The sequence below is a fragment of the Parasteatoda tepidariorum genome, chromosome 5, assembly GCF_982258835.1.
Source record: "Parasteatoda tepidariorum strain Cologne lab strain chromosome 5, Ptep-v5.0, whole genome shotgun sequence".
NCBI classification, from domain to species: domain Eukaryota; kingdom Metazoa; phylum Arthropoda; class Arachnida; order Araneae; family Theridiidae; genus Parasteatoda; species Parasteatoda tepidariorum.
In genome coordinates, this window is record NC_141759.1 from 37322512 (window position 1) to 37340907 (window position 18396).

General features: G+C 29.0%; 1 protein-coding gene across 3 annotated transcripts in view; it reads right to left on the reverse strand.

The window, feature by feature from the left end:
* The window catches only part of LOC107446532 (uncharacterized), a 149303-nt gene that overhangs the window by 92470 nt on the left and 38437 nt on the right, over positions 1 to 18396 (reverse strand). For all 3 annotated transcript variants that reach the window (XM_087163687.1, XM_087163686.1, XM_087163685.1), the window contains exons 5-11: positions 16328 to 16474; positions 13861 to 14007; positions 11391 to 11537; positions 8915 to 9061; positions 6452 to 6598; positions 3977 to 4123; positions 1515 to 1661 (exon numbers count right to left, since the gene is read on the reverse strand). In XM_087163687.1, coding sequence (XP_087019813.1) covers positions 1515 to 1661; positions 3977 to 4123; positions 6452 to 6598; positions 8915 to 9061; positions 11391 to 11537; positions 13861 to 14007; positions 16328 to 16474 — 1029 coding nt within the window. The remainder of the gene's footprint in view (positions 1 to 1514; positions 1662 to 3976; positions 4124 to 6451; positions 6599 to 8914; positions 9062 to 11390; positions 11538 to 13860; positions 14008 to 16327; positions 16475 to 18396) is intronic.

Here is an 18396-nt window from a genome sequence, read left to right on the forward strand (position 1 = left end):
GTTCTCAATTTCTATCTCATCCAGACCAAAATACCTGCGCATTTAATTACCTAACCATATCAGTTGTTACAGGAATCCTTTTACTTTTGAACTGTAAACTCTGTGAACTTGATTCTAGAATCTTTATATTCGGTTTGGATTAATGCATTATGAATAATACTTCACCTATCTAGATTAGAATGTATCTGTTTCACCGATAAAACTTAGTATTTACTAAAGTTGCTTGGTAAAATTCCGAAGTATGCTTTACTGTAATTCAAGTTTGGCTTTTTATCAAAAAAAGGGCTAAAAATAAGAGTTAGGAAAGGTTACCAGTAACAACCTAAATCGAGAGATTTTTTTCATCAACAATGGATCCGCTTAAATTCTGTTAGTATCAATATGAGCTATCTGTGCAAAAAATATTTGTAAAACTTTCTTATTATAAGCCTGACCGACATCACTTCAGCCTCATCCAATTCCTCGTAAAAAAGGCTTACGAAACAAACCGTCACTAATGCTTAAACTTAAAGTAGAAGCGAAATTCCAATTTTCTCCTATATCTTTCCAGGGAAATTAAAAAAAAAACAAAATGAATAACTAAGTTATTATTTTCAAACTTTTAAGTAATTTAGTTCGGGCGATTTTTTTCAATTTTGAGCTTTCAGGGGATTAAAGGATCAAAAATAATTTTAAAAAAATTTCAGTATGCTATAGCAAAAAATCAAGCAAAAAGCTAGGAACTTGCATCAATCTTTTTGGGTTTTCATGCGAGATGATTGCATAAATGTCCTAAATTTAGCTGAAATAATGATGGAATTTAGGATATTTTGATAAATAAAAGAATTTTTTTTCGTCATACTTCATTTTTTTACTACAAGTTTGAAAATATTCAATAAAATTAAACAACATTTTTAGAGAAATTCAAATTTATTGTTTTAAAACTTGGAAAAAAATCACTAAAAGTCGCTCAATGAGCATTTAAATTAGTTGCTTTATCTTGAACATGAGCAAGCAAATTTTAAACTTTGTAGTAAATTGTAAATGGCAATTAATGAAAAAAGTCTTATTTAAATTTCTTAAATTTTTAAATATCATTAATCAACTTTCGAATCACATTCTGTACTTTTTTAAAGATTACTCAAAAAAATAAGGTACTTTTCAATTCCATCATTTCTGAGATTAAAAAAGATTTATTAAAAGTGACACCACAATTATTTAGTAGCAGCGACCTTTAATGTATTTCTCCCGTCAATTTTTTCATACGGAAGATAATTGCAAACAATTATCATTTGTTATAAAATTCTGATTTTTTTTAAAATTTATATATACTATTTTGAAAGGGAAAGTGCGTAACAAAAATAAATAAAATATTTTCCATTAGAAAACGTATTTTCATTTGCTTTTTTTTTAAATTTTCATACGTTTAATCAATTCCAATTATCCTTATTCCTACATTTGATTTTTATTACAAATGGATATCGTTTTCTTTAATCTGGAAAGAAATAGGTCGTGTAAATTTGTTTTATGCTTACCAACGCAATCCGCTTCCGGTTTCCCTTTCTTATCTTCGTCTACTGGTTTAAAATCTTTTTTACACTCACAAGTGAAAGTGTTGCCATTCGCTACACATTCCGTATTTTTTCCAGTGCAATCAGTGTCTTTGCATTCATGGGTTGTAGCTAAAAAATACAATAAAATAAAAAAATTGTTTGGATTATACATAAAATCTCACTATATAACTTTATCTGGTTTCTTTTCAAAGTTTTTAATATGAAATTTAGAACCCCCTAAACTCAAATAAGAATTTTTGTCGGAGTCACTTTTCAAAGTCAAGTTCTCTCACTCCAAAACAGGTCCTTACATAATTGTTAAAGTACTTTCAAATTCTTTATTTTAAACTTACTACAAAAGTGTCCAATTTGCTCAATATAACTTACGTTTTTCATTAATGTTGTCGTCCCTAAAGATTTCCTACCTAAAAGTTTAAGACGAAATAAAATTTAAAGAAAGTACATATTAAAGGGCAGAAACGATTGATTAAAAGAAAAAAATCACTAAAAACTGTTCTAAATTTACATTTCTTTCTCATTAATTTAGCAAGTTCAACAGCAGCTCAGAGCTACATTATATGTTTAACAATTTTCAATTTAAACGAAGGAAAAATATTCATTTTATTAACCAAGATCAGATATTAATGCTTTTTTGTCCATTATTTTAATCGTTTTCTTTGGTTTCCTGCCACATTTTAGAGTTCACGTTAAAATAAAATCCATAAAACTAATGTGTCTCCAAGCAAGAAGCTTGTAACAATGTATAGATATGAAACTTCCATGAGTTAGTTTTGATAACATATTATTCAAAAGTAGCATTATAATTTGCATGAATCAAATCTTAATGTATCTAAATACAATAGAATGCTGGAAAATTAAAGATTTCAGTAGATATATTTCCAGCATGTATTAGGCACATTTTTCAAAATGGTTCTCAATTTCTATCTCATCCAGACCAAAATACCTGCGCATTTAATTACCTAACCATATCAGTTGTTACAGGAATCCTTTTACTTTTGAACTGTAAACTCTGTGAACTTGATTCTAGAATCTTTATATTCGGTTTGGATTAATGTATTATGAATAATACTTCACCTATCTAGATTAGAATGTATCTGTTTCACATATAAAACTTAGTATTTACTAAAGTTGCTTGGTAAAATTCCGAAGTATGCGTTACTGTAATTCAAGTTTGGCCTTTTAACAAAAAAAGGGCTAAAAATAAGAGTTAGGAAAGGTTACCAGTAACAACCTAAATCGAGAGATTTTTTTCATCAACAATGGATCCGCTTAAATTCTGTTAGTATCAATATGAGCTATCTGTGCAAAAAATATTTGTAAAACTTTCTTATTATAAGCCTGACCGACATCACTTCAGCCTCATCCAATTCCTCGTAAAAAAGGCTTACGAAACAAACCGTCACTAATGCTTAAACTTAAAGTAGAAGCGAAATTCCAATTTTCTCCTATATCTTTCCAGGGAAATTAAAAAAAAAACAAAATGAATAACTAAGTTATTATTTTCAAACTTTTAAGTAATTTAGTTCGGGCGATTTTTTTCAATTTTGAGCTTTCAGGGGATTAAAGGATCAAAAATAATTTTAAAAAAATTTCAGTATGCTATAGCAAAAAATCAAGCAAAAAGCTAGGAACTTGCATCAATCTTTTTGGGTTTTCATGCGAGATGATTGCATAAATGTCCTAAATTTAGCTGAAATAATGATGGAATTTAGGATATTTTGATAAATAAAAGAATTTTTTTTCGTCATACTTCATTTTTTTACTACAAGTTTGAAAATATTCAATAAAATTAAACAACATTTTTAGAGAAATTCAAATTTATTGTTTTAAAACTTGGAAAAAAATCACTAAAAGTCGCTCAATGAGCATTTAAATTAGTTGCTTTATCTTGAACATGAGCAAGCAAATTTTAAACTTTGTAGTAAATTGTAAATGGCAATTAATGAAAAAAGTCTTATTTAAATTTCTTAAATTTTTAAATATCATTAATCAACTTTCGAATCACATTCTGTACTTTTTTAAAGATTACTCAAAAAAATAAGGTACTTTTCAATTCCATCATTTCTGAGATTAAAAAAGATTTATTAAAAGTGACACCACAATTATTTAGTAGCAGCGACCTTTAATGTATTTCTCCCGTCAATTTTTTCATACGGAAGATAATTGCAAACAATTATCATTTGTTATAAAATTCTGATTTTTTTTAAAATTTATATATACTATTTTGAAAGGGAAAGTGCGTAACAAAAATAAATAAAATATTTTCCATTAGAAAACGTATTTTCATTTGCTTTTTTTTTAAATTTTCATACGTTTAATCAATTCCAATTATCCTTATTCCTACATTTGATTTTTATTACAAATGGATATCGTTTTCTTTAATCTGGAAAGAAATAGGTCGTGTAAATTTGTTTTATGCTTACCAACGCAATCCGCTTCCGGTTTCCCTTTCTTATCTTCGTCTACTGGTTTAAAATCTTTTTTACACTCACAAGTGAAAGTGTTGCCATTCGCTACACATTCCGTATTTTTTCCAGTGCAATCAGTGTCTTTGCATTCATGGGTTGTAGCTAAAAAATACAATAAAATAAAAAAATTGTTTGGATTATACATAAAATCTCACTATATAACTTTATCTGGTTTCTTTTCAAAGTTTTTAATATGAAATTTAGAACCCCCTAAACTCAAATAAGAATTTTTGTCGGAGTCACTTTTCAAAGTCAAGTTCTCTCACTCCAAAACAGGTCCTTACATAATTGTTAAAGTACTTTCAAATTCTTTATTTTAAACTTACTACAAAAGTGTCCAATTTGCTCAATATAACTTACGTTTTTCATTAATGTTGTCGTCCCTAAAGATTTCCTACCTAAAAGTTTAAGACGAAATAAAATTTAAAGCTAAGAAAGTACATATTAAAGGGCAGAAACGATTGATTAAAAGAAAAAAATCACTAAAAACTGTTCTAAATTTACATTTCTTTCTCATTAATTTAGCAAGTTCAACAGCAGCTCAGAGCTACATTATATGTTTAACAATTTTCAATTTAAACGAAGGAAAAATATTCATTTTATTAACCAAGATCAGATATTAATGCTTTTTTGTCCATTATTTTAATCGTTTTCTTTGGTTTCCTGCCACATTTTAGAGTTCATGTTAAAATAAAATCCATAAAACTAATGTGTCTCCAAGCAAGAAGTTTGTAACAATGTAGAGATATGAAACTTCCATGAGTTAGTTTTGATAACATATTATTCAAAAGTAGCATTATAACGTGCATGAATCAAATCTTAATGTATCTAAATACAATAGAATGCTGGAAAATTAAAGATTTCAGTAGATATATTTCCAGCATGTATTAGGCACATTTTTCAAAATGATTCTCAATTTCTATCTCACCCAGACCAAAATACCTGCGCATTTAATTACCTAATCATAACAGTTGTTACAGCAATCCTTTTACTTTTGAACTGTAAACACTGTGAACTTGATTCTAGAATCTTTATATTCGGTTTGGATTAATGCATTATGAATAATACTTCACCTATCTAGATTAGAATGTATCTGTTTCACCGATAAAACTTAGTATTTACTAAAGTTGCTTGGTAAAATTCCGAAGTATGCTTTACTGTAATTCAAGTTTGGCCTTCTAACAAAAATAGGGCTAAAAGTAAGAGTTAGGAAAGGTTACCAGTAAGAACCTAAATCGAGAGATTTTTTTCATCAACAATGGATCCGCTTAAATTCTGTTAGTATCAATAAGAGCTATCTGTGCTAAAAATATTTGTAAAACTTTCTTATTGTAAGCCTGACCGACATCACTTCACAGTCTCATCCAATTCCTCGTAAAAAATGCTTACGAAACAAACCGTCACTAATGCTTAAACTTTAAGTAGAAGCGAAATTCCTATTTTCTCCTATATCTTTCCAGGGAAATTCAAAAAAAAAAAAAAAAAATGAATAACTAAATTATTATTTTCTAACTTTAAAGTAATTTAGTTCGGGCGATTTTTTTTCACTTTTGAGCTTTCAGGGGATTAAAGGATCAAAAATAATTTTAAAAAAATTTCAGTATGCTATAACAAAAAATCAAGCAAAATGCTAGGAACTTGCATCAAATTTTCTGGGTTTTCATGCAAGATGACTGCGTAAATGTCCTAAATTTAGCTGAAGTAATGATTGAATTTAGGATATGTTGATAAAAAAAAGAATTTTTTTTCGTCATACTTCATTTTTTTACTACAAGTTTGAAAATATTCAATAAAATTAAACAACATTTTTAGAGAAATTCAAAATTATTGTTTTAAAACTTGGAAAAAAAATCACTAAAAGTCGCTCAATGAGCATTTAAATTAGTTGCTTTATCTTGAACATGAGCAAGCAAATTTTAAACTTTGTAGTAAATTTTAAATGGCAATTAATGAAAAAAGTCTTATTTAAATTTCTTAAAACTTTAAATATCATTAATCAACTTTCGAATCACATTCTGTACTTTTTTAAAGATTACTCAAAAAAATAAGGTACTTTTCAATTCCATCATTTCTGAGATTAAAAAAGATTTATTAAAAGTGACACCACAATTATTTAGTAGCAGCGACCTTTAATGTATTTCTCCCGTCAATTTTTTCATACGGAAGATAATTGCAAACAATTATCATTTGTTATAAAATTCTGATTTTTTTTAAAATTTATATATACTATTTTGAAAGGGAAAGTGCGCAACAAAAATAAATAAAATATTTTCCATTAGAAAACGTATTTTCATTTGCTTTTTTTTTAAATTTTCACACGTTTAATCAATTCCAATTATCCTTATTCCTACATTTGATTTTTATTACAAATGGATATCGTTTTCTTTAATCTGGAAAGAAATAGGTCGTGTAAATTTGTTTTATGCTTACCAACGCAATCCGCTTCCGGTTTCCCTTTCTTATCTTCGTCTACTGGTTTAAAATCTTTTTTACACTCACAAGTAAAAGTGTTGCCATTCGCTACACATTCCGTATTTTTTCCAGTGCAATCAGTGTCTTTGCATTCATGGGTTGTAGCTAAAAAATACAATAAAATAAAAAAATTGTTTGGATTATACATAAAATCTCACTATATAACTTTATCTGGATTCTTTTCAAAGTTTTTAATATGAAATTTAGAACCCCTTAAACTCAAATAAGAATTTTTGTCGGAGTCACTTTTAAAAGTCACGTTCTCTCACTCCAAAACAGGTCCTTACATAATTGTTAAAGTACTTTCAAATTCTTTATTTTAAACTTACTACAAAAGTGTCCAATTTGCTCAATATAACTTACGTTTTTCATTAATGTTGTCGTCCCTAAAGATTTCCTACCTAAAAGTTTAAGACGAAATAAAATTTAAAGAAAGTACACATTAAAGGGCAGAAACGATTGATTAAAAGAAAAAAATCACTAAAAACTGTTCTAAATTTACATTTCTTTCTCATTAATTTAGCAAGTTCAACAGCAGCTCAGAGCTACATTATATGTTTAACAATTTTCAATTTAAACGAAGGAAAAATATTCATTTTATTAACCAAGATCAGATATTAATACTTTTTTGTCCATTATTTTAATCGTTTTCTTTGGTTTCCTGCCACATTTTAGAGTTCACGTTAAAATAAAATCCATAAAACTAATGCGTCTCCAAGCAAGAAGTTTGTAACAATGTATAGATATGAAACTTCCATGAGTTAGTTTTGATAACATATTATTCAAAAGTAGCATTATAACGTGCATGAATCAAATCTTAATGTATCTAAATACAATAGAATGCTGGAAAATTAAAGATTTCAGTAGATATATTTCCAGCATGTATTAGGCACATTTTTCAAAATGATTCTCAATTTCTATCTCATCCAGACCAAAATACCTGCGCAGTTTATTACCTAATCATATCAGTTGTTACAGGAATCCTTTTACTTTTGAACTGTAAACTCTGTGAACTTGATTCTAGAATCTTTATATTCGGTTTGGATTAATGCATTATGAATAATACTTCACCTATCTAGATTAGAATGTATCTGTTTCACCGATAAAACTTAGTATTTACTAAAGTTGCTTGGTAAAATTCCGAAGTATGCTTTACTGTAATTCAAGTTTGGCTTTTTATCAAAAATAGGGCTAAAAATAAGAGTTAGGAAAGGTTACCAGTAAGAACCTAAATCGAGAGATTTTTTTCATCAACAATGGATCCGCTTAATTTCTGTTAGTATCAATATGAGCTATCTGTGCAAAAAATATTTGTAAAACTTTCTTATTATAAGCCAGACCGACATCACTTCAGCCTCATCCAATTCCTCGTAAAAAAGGCTTACGAAACAAACCGTCACTAATGCTTAAACTTTAAGTAGAAGCGAAATTCCTATTTTCTCCTATATCTTTCCAGGGAAATTTAAAAAAAAACAAAATGAATGACTAAATTATTATTTTCTAACTTTTAAGTGATTTAGTTCGGGCGATTTTTTTCAATTTTGAGCTTTCAGGGGATTAAAGGATCAAAAATAATTTTAAAAAAATTTCAGTATGCTATAGCAAAAAATCAAGCAAAAAGCTAGGAACTTGCATCAAATTTTTTGGGTTTTCATGCGAGATGATTGCATAAATGTCCTAAATTTAGCTGAAGTAATGATGGAATTTAGGATATGTTGATAAATAAAAGAATTTTTTTTCGTCATACTTCATTTTTTTACTACAAGTTTGAAAATATTCAATAAAATTAAACAACATTTTTAGAGAAATTCAAAATTATTGTTTTAAAACTTGGAAAAAAAATCACTAAAAGTCGCTCAATGAGCATTTAAATTAGTTGCTTTATCTTGAACATGAGCAAGCAAATTTTAAACTTTGTAGTAAATTGTAAATGGCAATTAATGAAAAAAGTCTTATTTAAATTTCTTAAATTTTTAAATATCATTAATCAACTTTCGAATCACATTCTGTACTTTTTTAAAGATTACTCAAAAAAATAAGGTACTTTTCAATTCCATCATTTCTGAGATTAAAAAAGATTTATTAAAAGTGACACCACAATTATTTAGTAGCAGCGACCTTTAATGTATTTCTCCCGTCAATTTTTTCATACGGAAGATAATTGCAAACAATTATCATTTGTTATAAAATTCTGATTTTTTTTAAAATTTATATATACTATTTTGAAAGGGAAAGTGCGTAACAAAAATAAATAAAATATTTTCCATTAGAAAACGTATTTTCATTTGCTTTTTTTTTAAATTTTCATACGTTTAATCAATTCCAATTATCCTTATTCCTACATTTGATTTTTATTACAAATGGATATCGTTTTCTTTAATCTGGAAAGAAATAGGTCGTGTAAATTTGTTTTATGCTTACCAACGCAATCCGCTTCCGGTTTCCCTTTCTTATCTTCGTCTACTGGTTTAAAATCTTTTTTACACTCACAAGTGAAAGTGTTGCCATTCGCTACACATTCCGTATTTTTTCCAGTGCAATCAGTGTCTTTGCATTCATGGGTTGTAGCTAAAAAATACAATAAAATAAAAAAATTGTTTGGATTATACATAAAATCTCACTATATAACTTTATCTGGTTTCTTTTCAAAGTTTTTAATATGAAATTTAGAACCCCCTAAACTCAAATAAGAATTTTTGTCGGAGTCACTTTTCAAAGTCAAGTTCTCTCACTCCAAAACAGGTCCTTACATAATTGTTAAAGTACTTTCAAATTCTTTATTTTAAACTTACTACAAAAGTGTCCAATTTGCTCAATATAACTTACGTTTTTCATTAATGTTGTCGTCCCTAAAGATTTCCTACCTAAAAGTGTAAGACGAAATAAAATTTAAAGCTAAGAAAGTACATATTAAAGGGCAGAAACGATTGATTAAAAGAAAAAAATCACTAAAAACTGTTCTAAATTTACATTTCTTTCTCATTAATTTAGCAAGTTCAACAGCAGCTCAGAGCTACATTATATGTTTAACAATTTTCAATTTAAACGAAGGAAAAATATTCATTTTATTAACCAAGATCAGATATTAATGCTTTTTTGTCCATTATTTTAATCGTTTTCTTTGGTTTCCTGCCACATTTTAGAGTTCATGTTAAAATAAAATCCATAAAACTAATGTGTCTCCAAGCAAGAAGTTTGTAACAATGTAGAGATATGAAACTTCCATGAGTTAGTTTTGATAACATATTATTCAAAAGTAGCATTATAACGTGCATGAATCAAATCTTAATGTATCTAAATACAATAGAATGCTGGAAAATTAAAGATTTCAGTAGATACATTTCCAGCATGTATTAGGCACATTTTTCAAAATGATTCTCAATTTCTATCTCACCCAGACCAAAATACCTGCGCATTTAATTACCTAATCATAACAGTTGTTACAGCAATCCTTTTACTTTTGAACTGTAAACACTGTGAACTTGATTCTAGAATCTTTATATTCGGTTTGGATTAATGCATTATGAATAATACTTCACCTATCTAGATTAGAATGTATCTGTTTCACCGATAAAACTTAGTATTTACTAAAGTTGCTTGGTAAAATTCCGAAGTATGCTTTACTGTAATTCAAGTTTGGCCTTCTAACAAAAATAGGGCTAAAAGTAAGAGTTAGGAAAGGTTACCAGTAAGAACCTAAATCGAGAGATTTTTTTCATCAACAATGGATCCGCTTAAATTCTGTTAGTATCAATAAGAGCTATCTGTGCTAAAAATATTTGTAAAACTTTCTTATTGTAAGCCTGACCGACATCACTTCACAGTCTCATCCAATTCCTCGTAAAAAATGCTTACGAAACAAACCGTCACTAATGCTTAAACTTTAAGTAGAAGCGAAATTCCTATTTTCTCCTATATCTTTCCAGGGAAATTCAAAAAAAAAAAAAAAAAAATGAATAACTAAATTATTATTTTCTAACTTTAAAGTAATTTAGTTCGGGCGATTTTTTTTCACTTTTGAGCTTTCAGGGGATTAAAGGATCAAAAATAATTTTAAAAAAATTTCAGTATGCTATAACAAAAAATCAAGCAAAATGCTAGGAACTTGCATCAAATTTTCTGGGTTTTCATGCAAGATGACTGCGTAAATGTCCTAAATTTAGCTGAAGTAATGATTGAATTTAGGATATGTTGATAAAAAAAAGAATTTTTTTTCGTCATACTTCATTTTTTTACTACAAGTTTGAAAATATTCAATAAAATTAAACAACATTTTTAGAGAAATTCAAAATTATTGTTTTAAAACTTGGAAAAAAAATCACTAAAAGTCGCTCAATGAGCATTTAAATTAGTTGCTTTATCTTGAACATGAGCAAGCAAATTTTAAACTTTGTAGTAAATTTTAAATGGCAATTAATGAAAAAAGTCTTATTTAAATTTCTTAAAACTTTAAATATCATTAATCAACTTTCGAATCACATTCTGTACTTTTTTAAAGATTACTCAAAAAAATAAGGTACTTTTCAATTCCATCATTTCTGAGATTAAAAAAGATTTATTAAAAGTGACACCACAATTATTTAGTAGCAGCGACCTTTAATGTATTTCTCCCGTCAATTTTTTCATACGGAAGATAATTGCAAACAATTATCATTTGTTATAAAATTCTGATTTTTTTTAAAATTTATATATACTATTTTGAAAGGGAAAGTGCGCAACAAAAATAAATAAAATATTTTCCATTAGAAAACGTATTTTCATTTGCTTTTTTTTTAATTTTTCACACGTTTAATCAATTCCAATTATCCTTATTCCTACATTTGATTTTTATTACAAATGGATATCGTTTTCTTTAATCTGGAAAGAAATAGGTCGTGTAAATTTGTTTTATGCTTACCAACGCAATCCGCTTCCGGTTTCCCTTTCTTATCTTCGTCTACTGGTTTAAAATCTTTTTTACACTCACAAGTAAAAGTGTTGCCATTCGCTACACATTCCGTATTTTTTCCAGTGCAATCAGTGTCTTTGCATTCATGGGTTGTAGCTAAAAAATACAATAAAATAAAAAAATTGTTTGGATTATACATAAAATCTCACTATATAACTTTATCTGGATTCTTTTCAAAGTTTTTAATATGAAATTTAGAACCCCTTAAACTCAAATAAGAATTTTTGTCGGAGTCACTTTTAAAAGTCACGTTCTCTCACTCCAAAACAGGTCCTTACATAATTGTTAAAGTACTTTCAAATTCTTTATTTTAAACTTACTACAAAAGTGTCCAATTTGCTCAATATAACTTACGTTTTTCATTAATGTTGTCGTCCCTAAAGATTTCCTACCTAAAAGTTTAAGACGAAATAAAATTTAAAGCTAAGAAAGTACATATTAAAGGGCAGAAACGATTGATTAAAAGAAAAAAATCACTAAAAACTGTTCTAAATTTACATTTCTTTCTCATTAATTTAGCAAGTTCAACAGCAGCTCAGAGCTACATTATATGTTTAACAATTTTCAATTTAAACGAAGGAAAAATATTCATTTTATTAACCAAGATCAGATATTAATGCTTTTTTGTCCATTATTTTAATCGTTTTCTTTGGTTTCCTGCCACATTTTAGAGTTCACGTTAAAATAAAATCCATAAAACTAATGCGTCTCCAAGCAAGAAGTTTGTAACAATGTATAGATATGAAACTTCCATGAGTTAGTTTTGATAACATATTATTCAAAAGTAGCATTATAACGTGCATGAATCAAATCTTAATGTATCTAAATACAATAGAATGCTGGAAAATTAAAGATTTCAGTAGATATATTTCCAGCATGTATTAGGCACATTTTTCAAAATGATTCTCAATTTCTATCTCATCCAGACCAAAATACCTGCGCTGTTTATTACCTAATCATATCAGTTGTTACAGGAATCCTTTTACTTTTGAACTGTAAACTCTGTGAACTTGATTCTAGAATCTTTATATTCGGTTTGGATTAATGCATTATGAATAATACTTCACCTATCTAGATTAGAATGTATCTGTTTCACCGATAAAACTTAGTATTTACTAAAGTTGCTTGGTAAAATTCCGAAGTACGCTTTACTGTAATTCAAGTTTGGCTTTTTATCAAAAATAGGGCTAAAAATAAGAGTTAGGAAAGGTTACCAGTAAGAACCTAAATCGAGAGATTTTTTTCATCAACAATGGATCCGCTTAAATTCTGTTAGTATCAATATGAGCTATCTGTGCAAAAAATATTTGTAAAACTTTCTTATTATAAGCCTGACCGACATCACTTCAGCCTCATCCAATTCCTCGTAAAAAATGCTTACGAAACAAACCGTCACTAATGCTTAAACTTTAAGTAGAAGCGAAATTCCTATTTTCTCCTATATCTTTCCAGGGAAATTTAAAAAAAAAAACAAAATGAATAACTAAATTATTATTTTCTAACTTTTAAGTAATTTAGTTCGGGAGATTTTTTTCAATTTTGAGCTTTCAGGGGATTAAAGGATCAAAAATAATTTTAAAAAAATTTCAGTATGCTATAGCAAAAAATCAAGCAAAAAGCTAGGAACTTGCATCAAATTTTTTGGGTTTTCATGCGAGATGATTGCATAAATGTCCTAAATTTAGCTGAAGTAATGATGGAATTTAGGATATGTTGATAAATAAAAGAATTTTTTTTCGTCATACTTCATTTTTTTACTACAAGTTTGAAAATATTCAATAAAATTAAACAACATTTTTAGAGAAATTCAAAATTATTGTTTTAAAACTTGGAAAAAAAATCACTAAAAGTCGCTCAATGAGCATTTAAATTAGTTGCTTTATCTTGAACATGAGCAAGCAAATTTTAAACTTTGTAGTAAATTGTAAATGGCAATTAATGAAAAAAGTCTTATTTAAATTTCTTAAAACTTTAAATATCATTAATCAACTTTCGAATCACATTCTGTACTTTTTTAAAGATTACTCAAAAAAATAAGGTACTTTTCAATTCCATCATTTCTGAGATTAAAAAAGATTTATTAAAAGTGACACCACAATTATTTAGTAGCAGCGACCTTTAATGTATTTCTCCCGTCAATTTTTTCATACGGAAGATAATTGCAAACAATTATCATTTGTTATAAAATTCTGATTTTTTTTAAAATTTATATATACTATTTTGAAAGGGAAAGTGCGCAACAAAAATAAATAAAATATTTTCCATTAGAAAACGTATTTTCATTTGCTTTTTTTTTAAATTTTCATACGTTTAATCAATTCCAATTATCCTTATTCCTACATTTGATTTTTATTACAAATGGATATCGTTTTCTTTAATCTGGAAAGAAATAGGTCGTGTAAATTTCTTTTATGCTTACCAACGCAATCCGCTTCCGGTTTCCCTTTCTTATCTTCGTCTACTGGTTTAAAATTTTTTTTACACTCACAAGTAAAAGTGTTGCCATTCGCTACACATTCCGTATTTTTTCCAGTGCAATCAGTGTCTTTGCATTCATGGGTTGTAGCTAAAAAATACAATAAAATAAAAAAATTGTTTGGATTATACATAAAATCTCACTATATAACTTTATCTGGATTCTTTTCAAAGTTTTTAATATGAAATTTAGAACCCCTTAAACTCAAATAAGAATTTTTGTCGGAGTCACTTTTAAAAGTCACGTTCTCTCACTCCAAAACAGGTCCTTACATAATTGTTAAAGTACTTTCAAATTCTTTATTTTAAACTTACTACAAAAGTGTCCAATTTGCTCAATATAACTTACGTTTTTCATTAATGTTGTCGTCCCTAAAGATTTCCTACCTAAAAGTTTAAGACGAAATAAAATTTAAAGAAAGTACACATTAAAGGGCAGAAACGATTGATTAAAAGAAAAAAATCACTAAAAACTGTTCTAAATTTACATTTCTTTCTCATTAATTTAGCAAGTTCAACAGCAGCTCAGAGCTACATTATATGTTTAACAATTTTCAATTTAAACGAAGGAAAAATATTCATTTTATTAACCAAGATCAGATATTAATACTTTTTTGTCCATTATTTTAATCGTTTTCTTTGGTTTCCTGCCACATTTTAGAGTTCACGTTAAAATAAAATCCATAAAACTAATGCGTCTCCAAGCAAGAAGTTTGTAACAATGTATAGATATGAAACTTCCATGAGTTAGTTTTGATAACATATTATTCAAAAGTAGCATTATAACGTGCATGAATCAAATCTTAATGTATCTAAATACAATAGAATGCTGGAAAATTAAAGATTTCAGTAGATATATTTCCAGCATGTATTAGGCACATTTTTCAAAATGATTCTCAATTTCTATCTCATCCAGACCAAAATACCTGCGCTGTTTATTACCTAATCATATCAGTTGTTACAGGAATCCTTTTACTTTTGAACTGTAAACTCTGTGAACTTGATTCTAGAATCTTTATATTCGGTTTGGATTAATGCATTATGAATAATACTTCACCTATCTAGATTAGAATGTATCTGTTTCACCGATAAAACTTAGTATTTACTAAAGTTGCTTGGTAAAATTCCGAAGTACGCTTTACTGTAATTCAAGTTTGGCTTTTTATCAAAAATAGGGCTAAAAATAAGAGTTAGGAAAGGGTACCAGTAAGAACCTAAATCGAGAGATTTTTTTCATCAACAATGGATCCGCTTAAATTCTGTTAGTATCAATATGAGCTATCTGTGCAAAAAATATTTGTAAAACTTTCTTATTATAAGCCTGACCGACATCACTTCAGCCTCATCCAATTCCTCGTAAAAAATGCTTACGAAACAAACCGTCACTAATGCTTAAACTTTAAGTAGAAGCGAAATTCCTATTTTCTCCTATATCTTTCCAGGGAAATTTAAAAAAAAAAAAAACAAAATGAATAACTAAATTATTATTTTCTAACTTTTAAGTAATTTAGTTCGGGCGATTTTTTTCAATTTTGAGCTTTCAGGGGATTAAAGGATCAAAAATAATTTTAAAAAAATTTCAGTATGCTATAGCAAAAAATCAAGCAAAAAGCTAGGAACTTGCATCAAATTTTTTGGGTTTTCATGCGAGATGATTGCATAAATGTCCTAAATTTAGCTGAAGTAATGATGGAATTTAGGATATGTTGATAAATAAAAGAATTTTTTTTCGTCATACTTCATTTTTTTACTACAAGTTTGAAAATATTCAATAAAATTAAACAACATTTTTAGAGAAATTCAAAATTATTGTTTTAAAACTTGGAAAAAAAATCACTAAAAGTCGCTCAATGAGCATTTAAATTAGTTGCTTTATCTTGAACATGAGCAAGCAAATTTTAAACTTTGTAGTAAATTGTAAATGGCAATTAATGAAAAAAGTCTTATTTAAATTTCTTAAAACTTTAAATATCATTAATCAACTTTCGAATCACATTCTGTACTTTTTTAAAGATTACTCAAAAAAATAAGGTACTTTTCAATTCCATCATTTCTGAGATTAAAAAAGATTTATTAAAAGTGACACCACAATTATTTAGTAGCAGCGACCTTTAATGTATTTCTCCCGTCAATTTTTTCATACGGAAGATAATTGCAAACAATTATCACTTGTTATAAAATTCTGATTTTTTTTAAAATTTATATATACTATTTTGAAAGGGAAAGTGCGCAACAAAAATAAATAAAATATTTTCCATTAGAAAACGTATTTTCATCTGCTTTTTTTTTAATTTTCATACGTTTAATCAATTCCAATTATCCTTATTCCTACATTTGATTTTTATTACAAATGGATATCGTTTTCTTTAATCTGGAAAGAAATAGGTCGTGTAAATTTGTTTTATGCTTACCAACGCAATCCGCTTCCGGTTTCCCTTTCTTATCTTCGTCTACTGGTTTAAAATCTTTTTTACACTCACAAGTAAAAGTGTTGCCATTCGCTACACAATCCGTATTTTTTCCAGTGCAATCAGTGTCTTTGCATTCATGGGTTGTAGCTAAAAAATACAATAAAATAAAAAAATTGTTTGGATTATACATAAAATCTCACTATATAACTTTATCTGGATTCTTTTCAAATATGAAATTTAGAACCCCCTAAACTCAAATAAGAATATTTGTCGGAGTCACTTTTAAAAGTCAAGTTCTCTCATGTCAAAACAGGTCATTACGTAATTGTTAACGTACTTTTAAATTCTTTATTTTAAACTTACTACAAAAGTGTCCAATTTGCTTGATATTACTTATGTTTTTCATTAATGTTGTCGTCCCTAAAGATTTCCTACCTAAAAGTTTAAGACGAAATAAAATTTAAAGAAAGTAAACTGCTGTTTGTAGAAAATGCAACACCATGAAAGAATCATCAGAATCAAATGAAATTTAATGCAGAAACGACTTGTACTGATACAAATAAATGATGAAATTTTCAAAACAAAAGAAACAAATTAAGCGTCCGAAATCAGTATTTGGTGCAGCCACCACGCGCTGCAATAAGTGCTGCTATACGACGTGGCATGGAGTCAAACAGATGTTGAATATCTGCTTGAGGAAGAGAATTCCATATCGCTTGTATGCGCAACCAAAGTTCGTCTTTGGAAACTGCAGGACGCGGATCACGAGTGAGACGCCGACCAACCATATCCCACACGTGCTCAATAGGCGACATATCCGGCGAATAAGCAGGCCAAGGAAGAAGTTGCATGCGTTGTGCTGAACAGAAGTCTCTAACAGTCCGCGCAACATGTGGGCGTGCATTATCCTGCTGAAAGATAGCTCCAGGGATGCCTTGAAGGAAAGGAACGACTTCAGGCTGTAGCACTTCACGGACGTATCTGTTGCTATTGAGATTACCCTCAATTCGTATCAAATTGGATCGTCCATGATACGAAATCGCACCCCAGACCATAACTCCGGGTGTTCGACCACTATGTCGTTCAATAATACACTCAGGAAGGCAGCGTTGACCGGCATAACGTCTAACACGAACACGGCCATCATGGGTCCACAAATTGAAGCGTGATTCATCTGAAAAGACAACTTGGTGCCAATCAGCTCGCCAGTCTCTGTGCTCAAGAGCCCACTGCCGACGCAGCCGTCGATGATCCGCCGTGAGGGGAATCCTGTATAATGGCACCCTTGCACGCAATCCACGGCGCAGCAGACGACGACGAATTGACGAAGCCGACAATTGTACACCTGTAGCAGTAGACCAATGTGCTGCCAGCTGCCTGGAGGAAGCTGTGCGATCATTCACCGCCATGCGGAGCAGGTGTCGATCATCACGCTCTGACGTCACCTTCTGTCGTCCAGTGCCTGTTTTTCGAGTTGTTCGGTGCTCGTCGGTCCACTGCTTCCAAACTCGCATCACTGTGGAACTGTTCCGCTGCACACGAGCTGCTATTGCGCGATAGGAAAATCCTCCTTCTCGAAGGCCGATTATCCTCCCTCGTTCAAACTCCGTAAGTTGCTTGAATTTCTTATTCTTCCGTCGTGGAGGCATACTCAGGTCTCACTAAACGTTTGCCACTAACAAATAATCATAGACTATTTTCAACGTCCCGCTACAGCACTTTATTTATACGCTTTCAGCATCAATTCAGAGGGCGCTGCGCGCGCCACGCACGCGCGATGGCTCTGAAACTTTATTAATTTGCATAATATCCTATAATTGACATTTGCTGCGAATTTCATTTGATTCTGATGATTCCTTCATGGTGTTGCATTTTCTACAAACAGCAGTTTACATATTAAAAGGCAGAAACGATTGATTAAAAGAAAAAAATCACTAAAAATTGTTCTAAATTTACATTTCTTTCTCATTAATTTAGCAAGTACAACAGCAGCTCAGAGCTAAATTATATGTTTAACAATTTTCAATTTAAACGAAGGAAAAATATTCATTTTATTAACCAAGATCAGA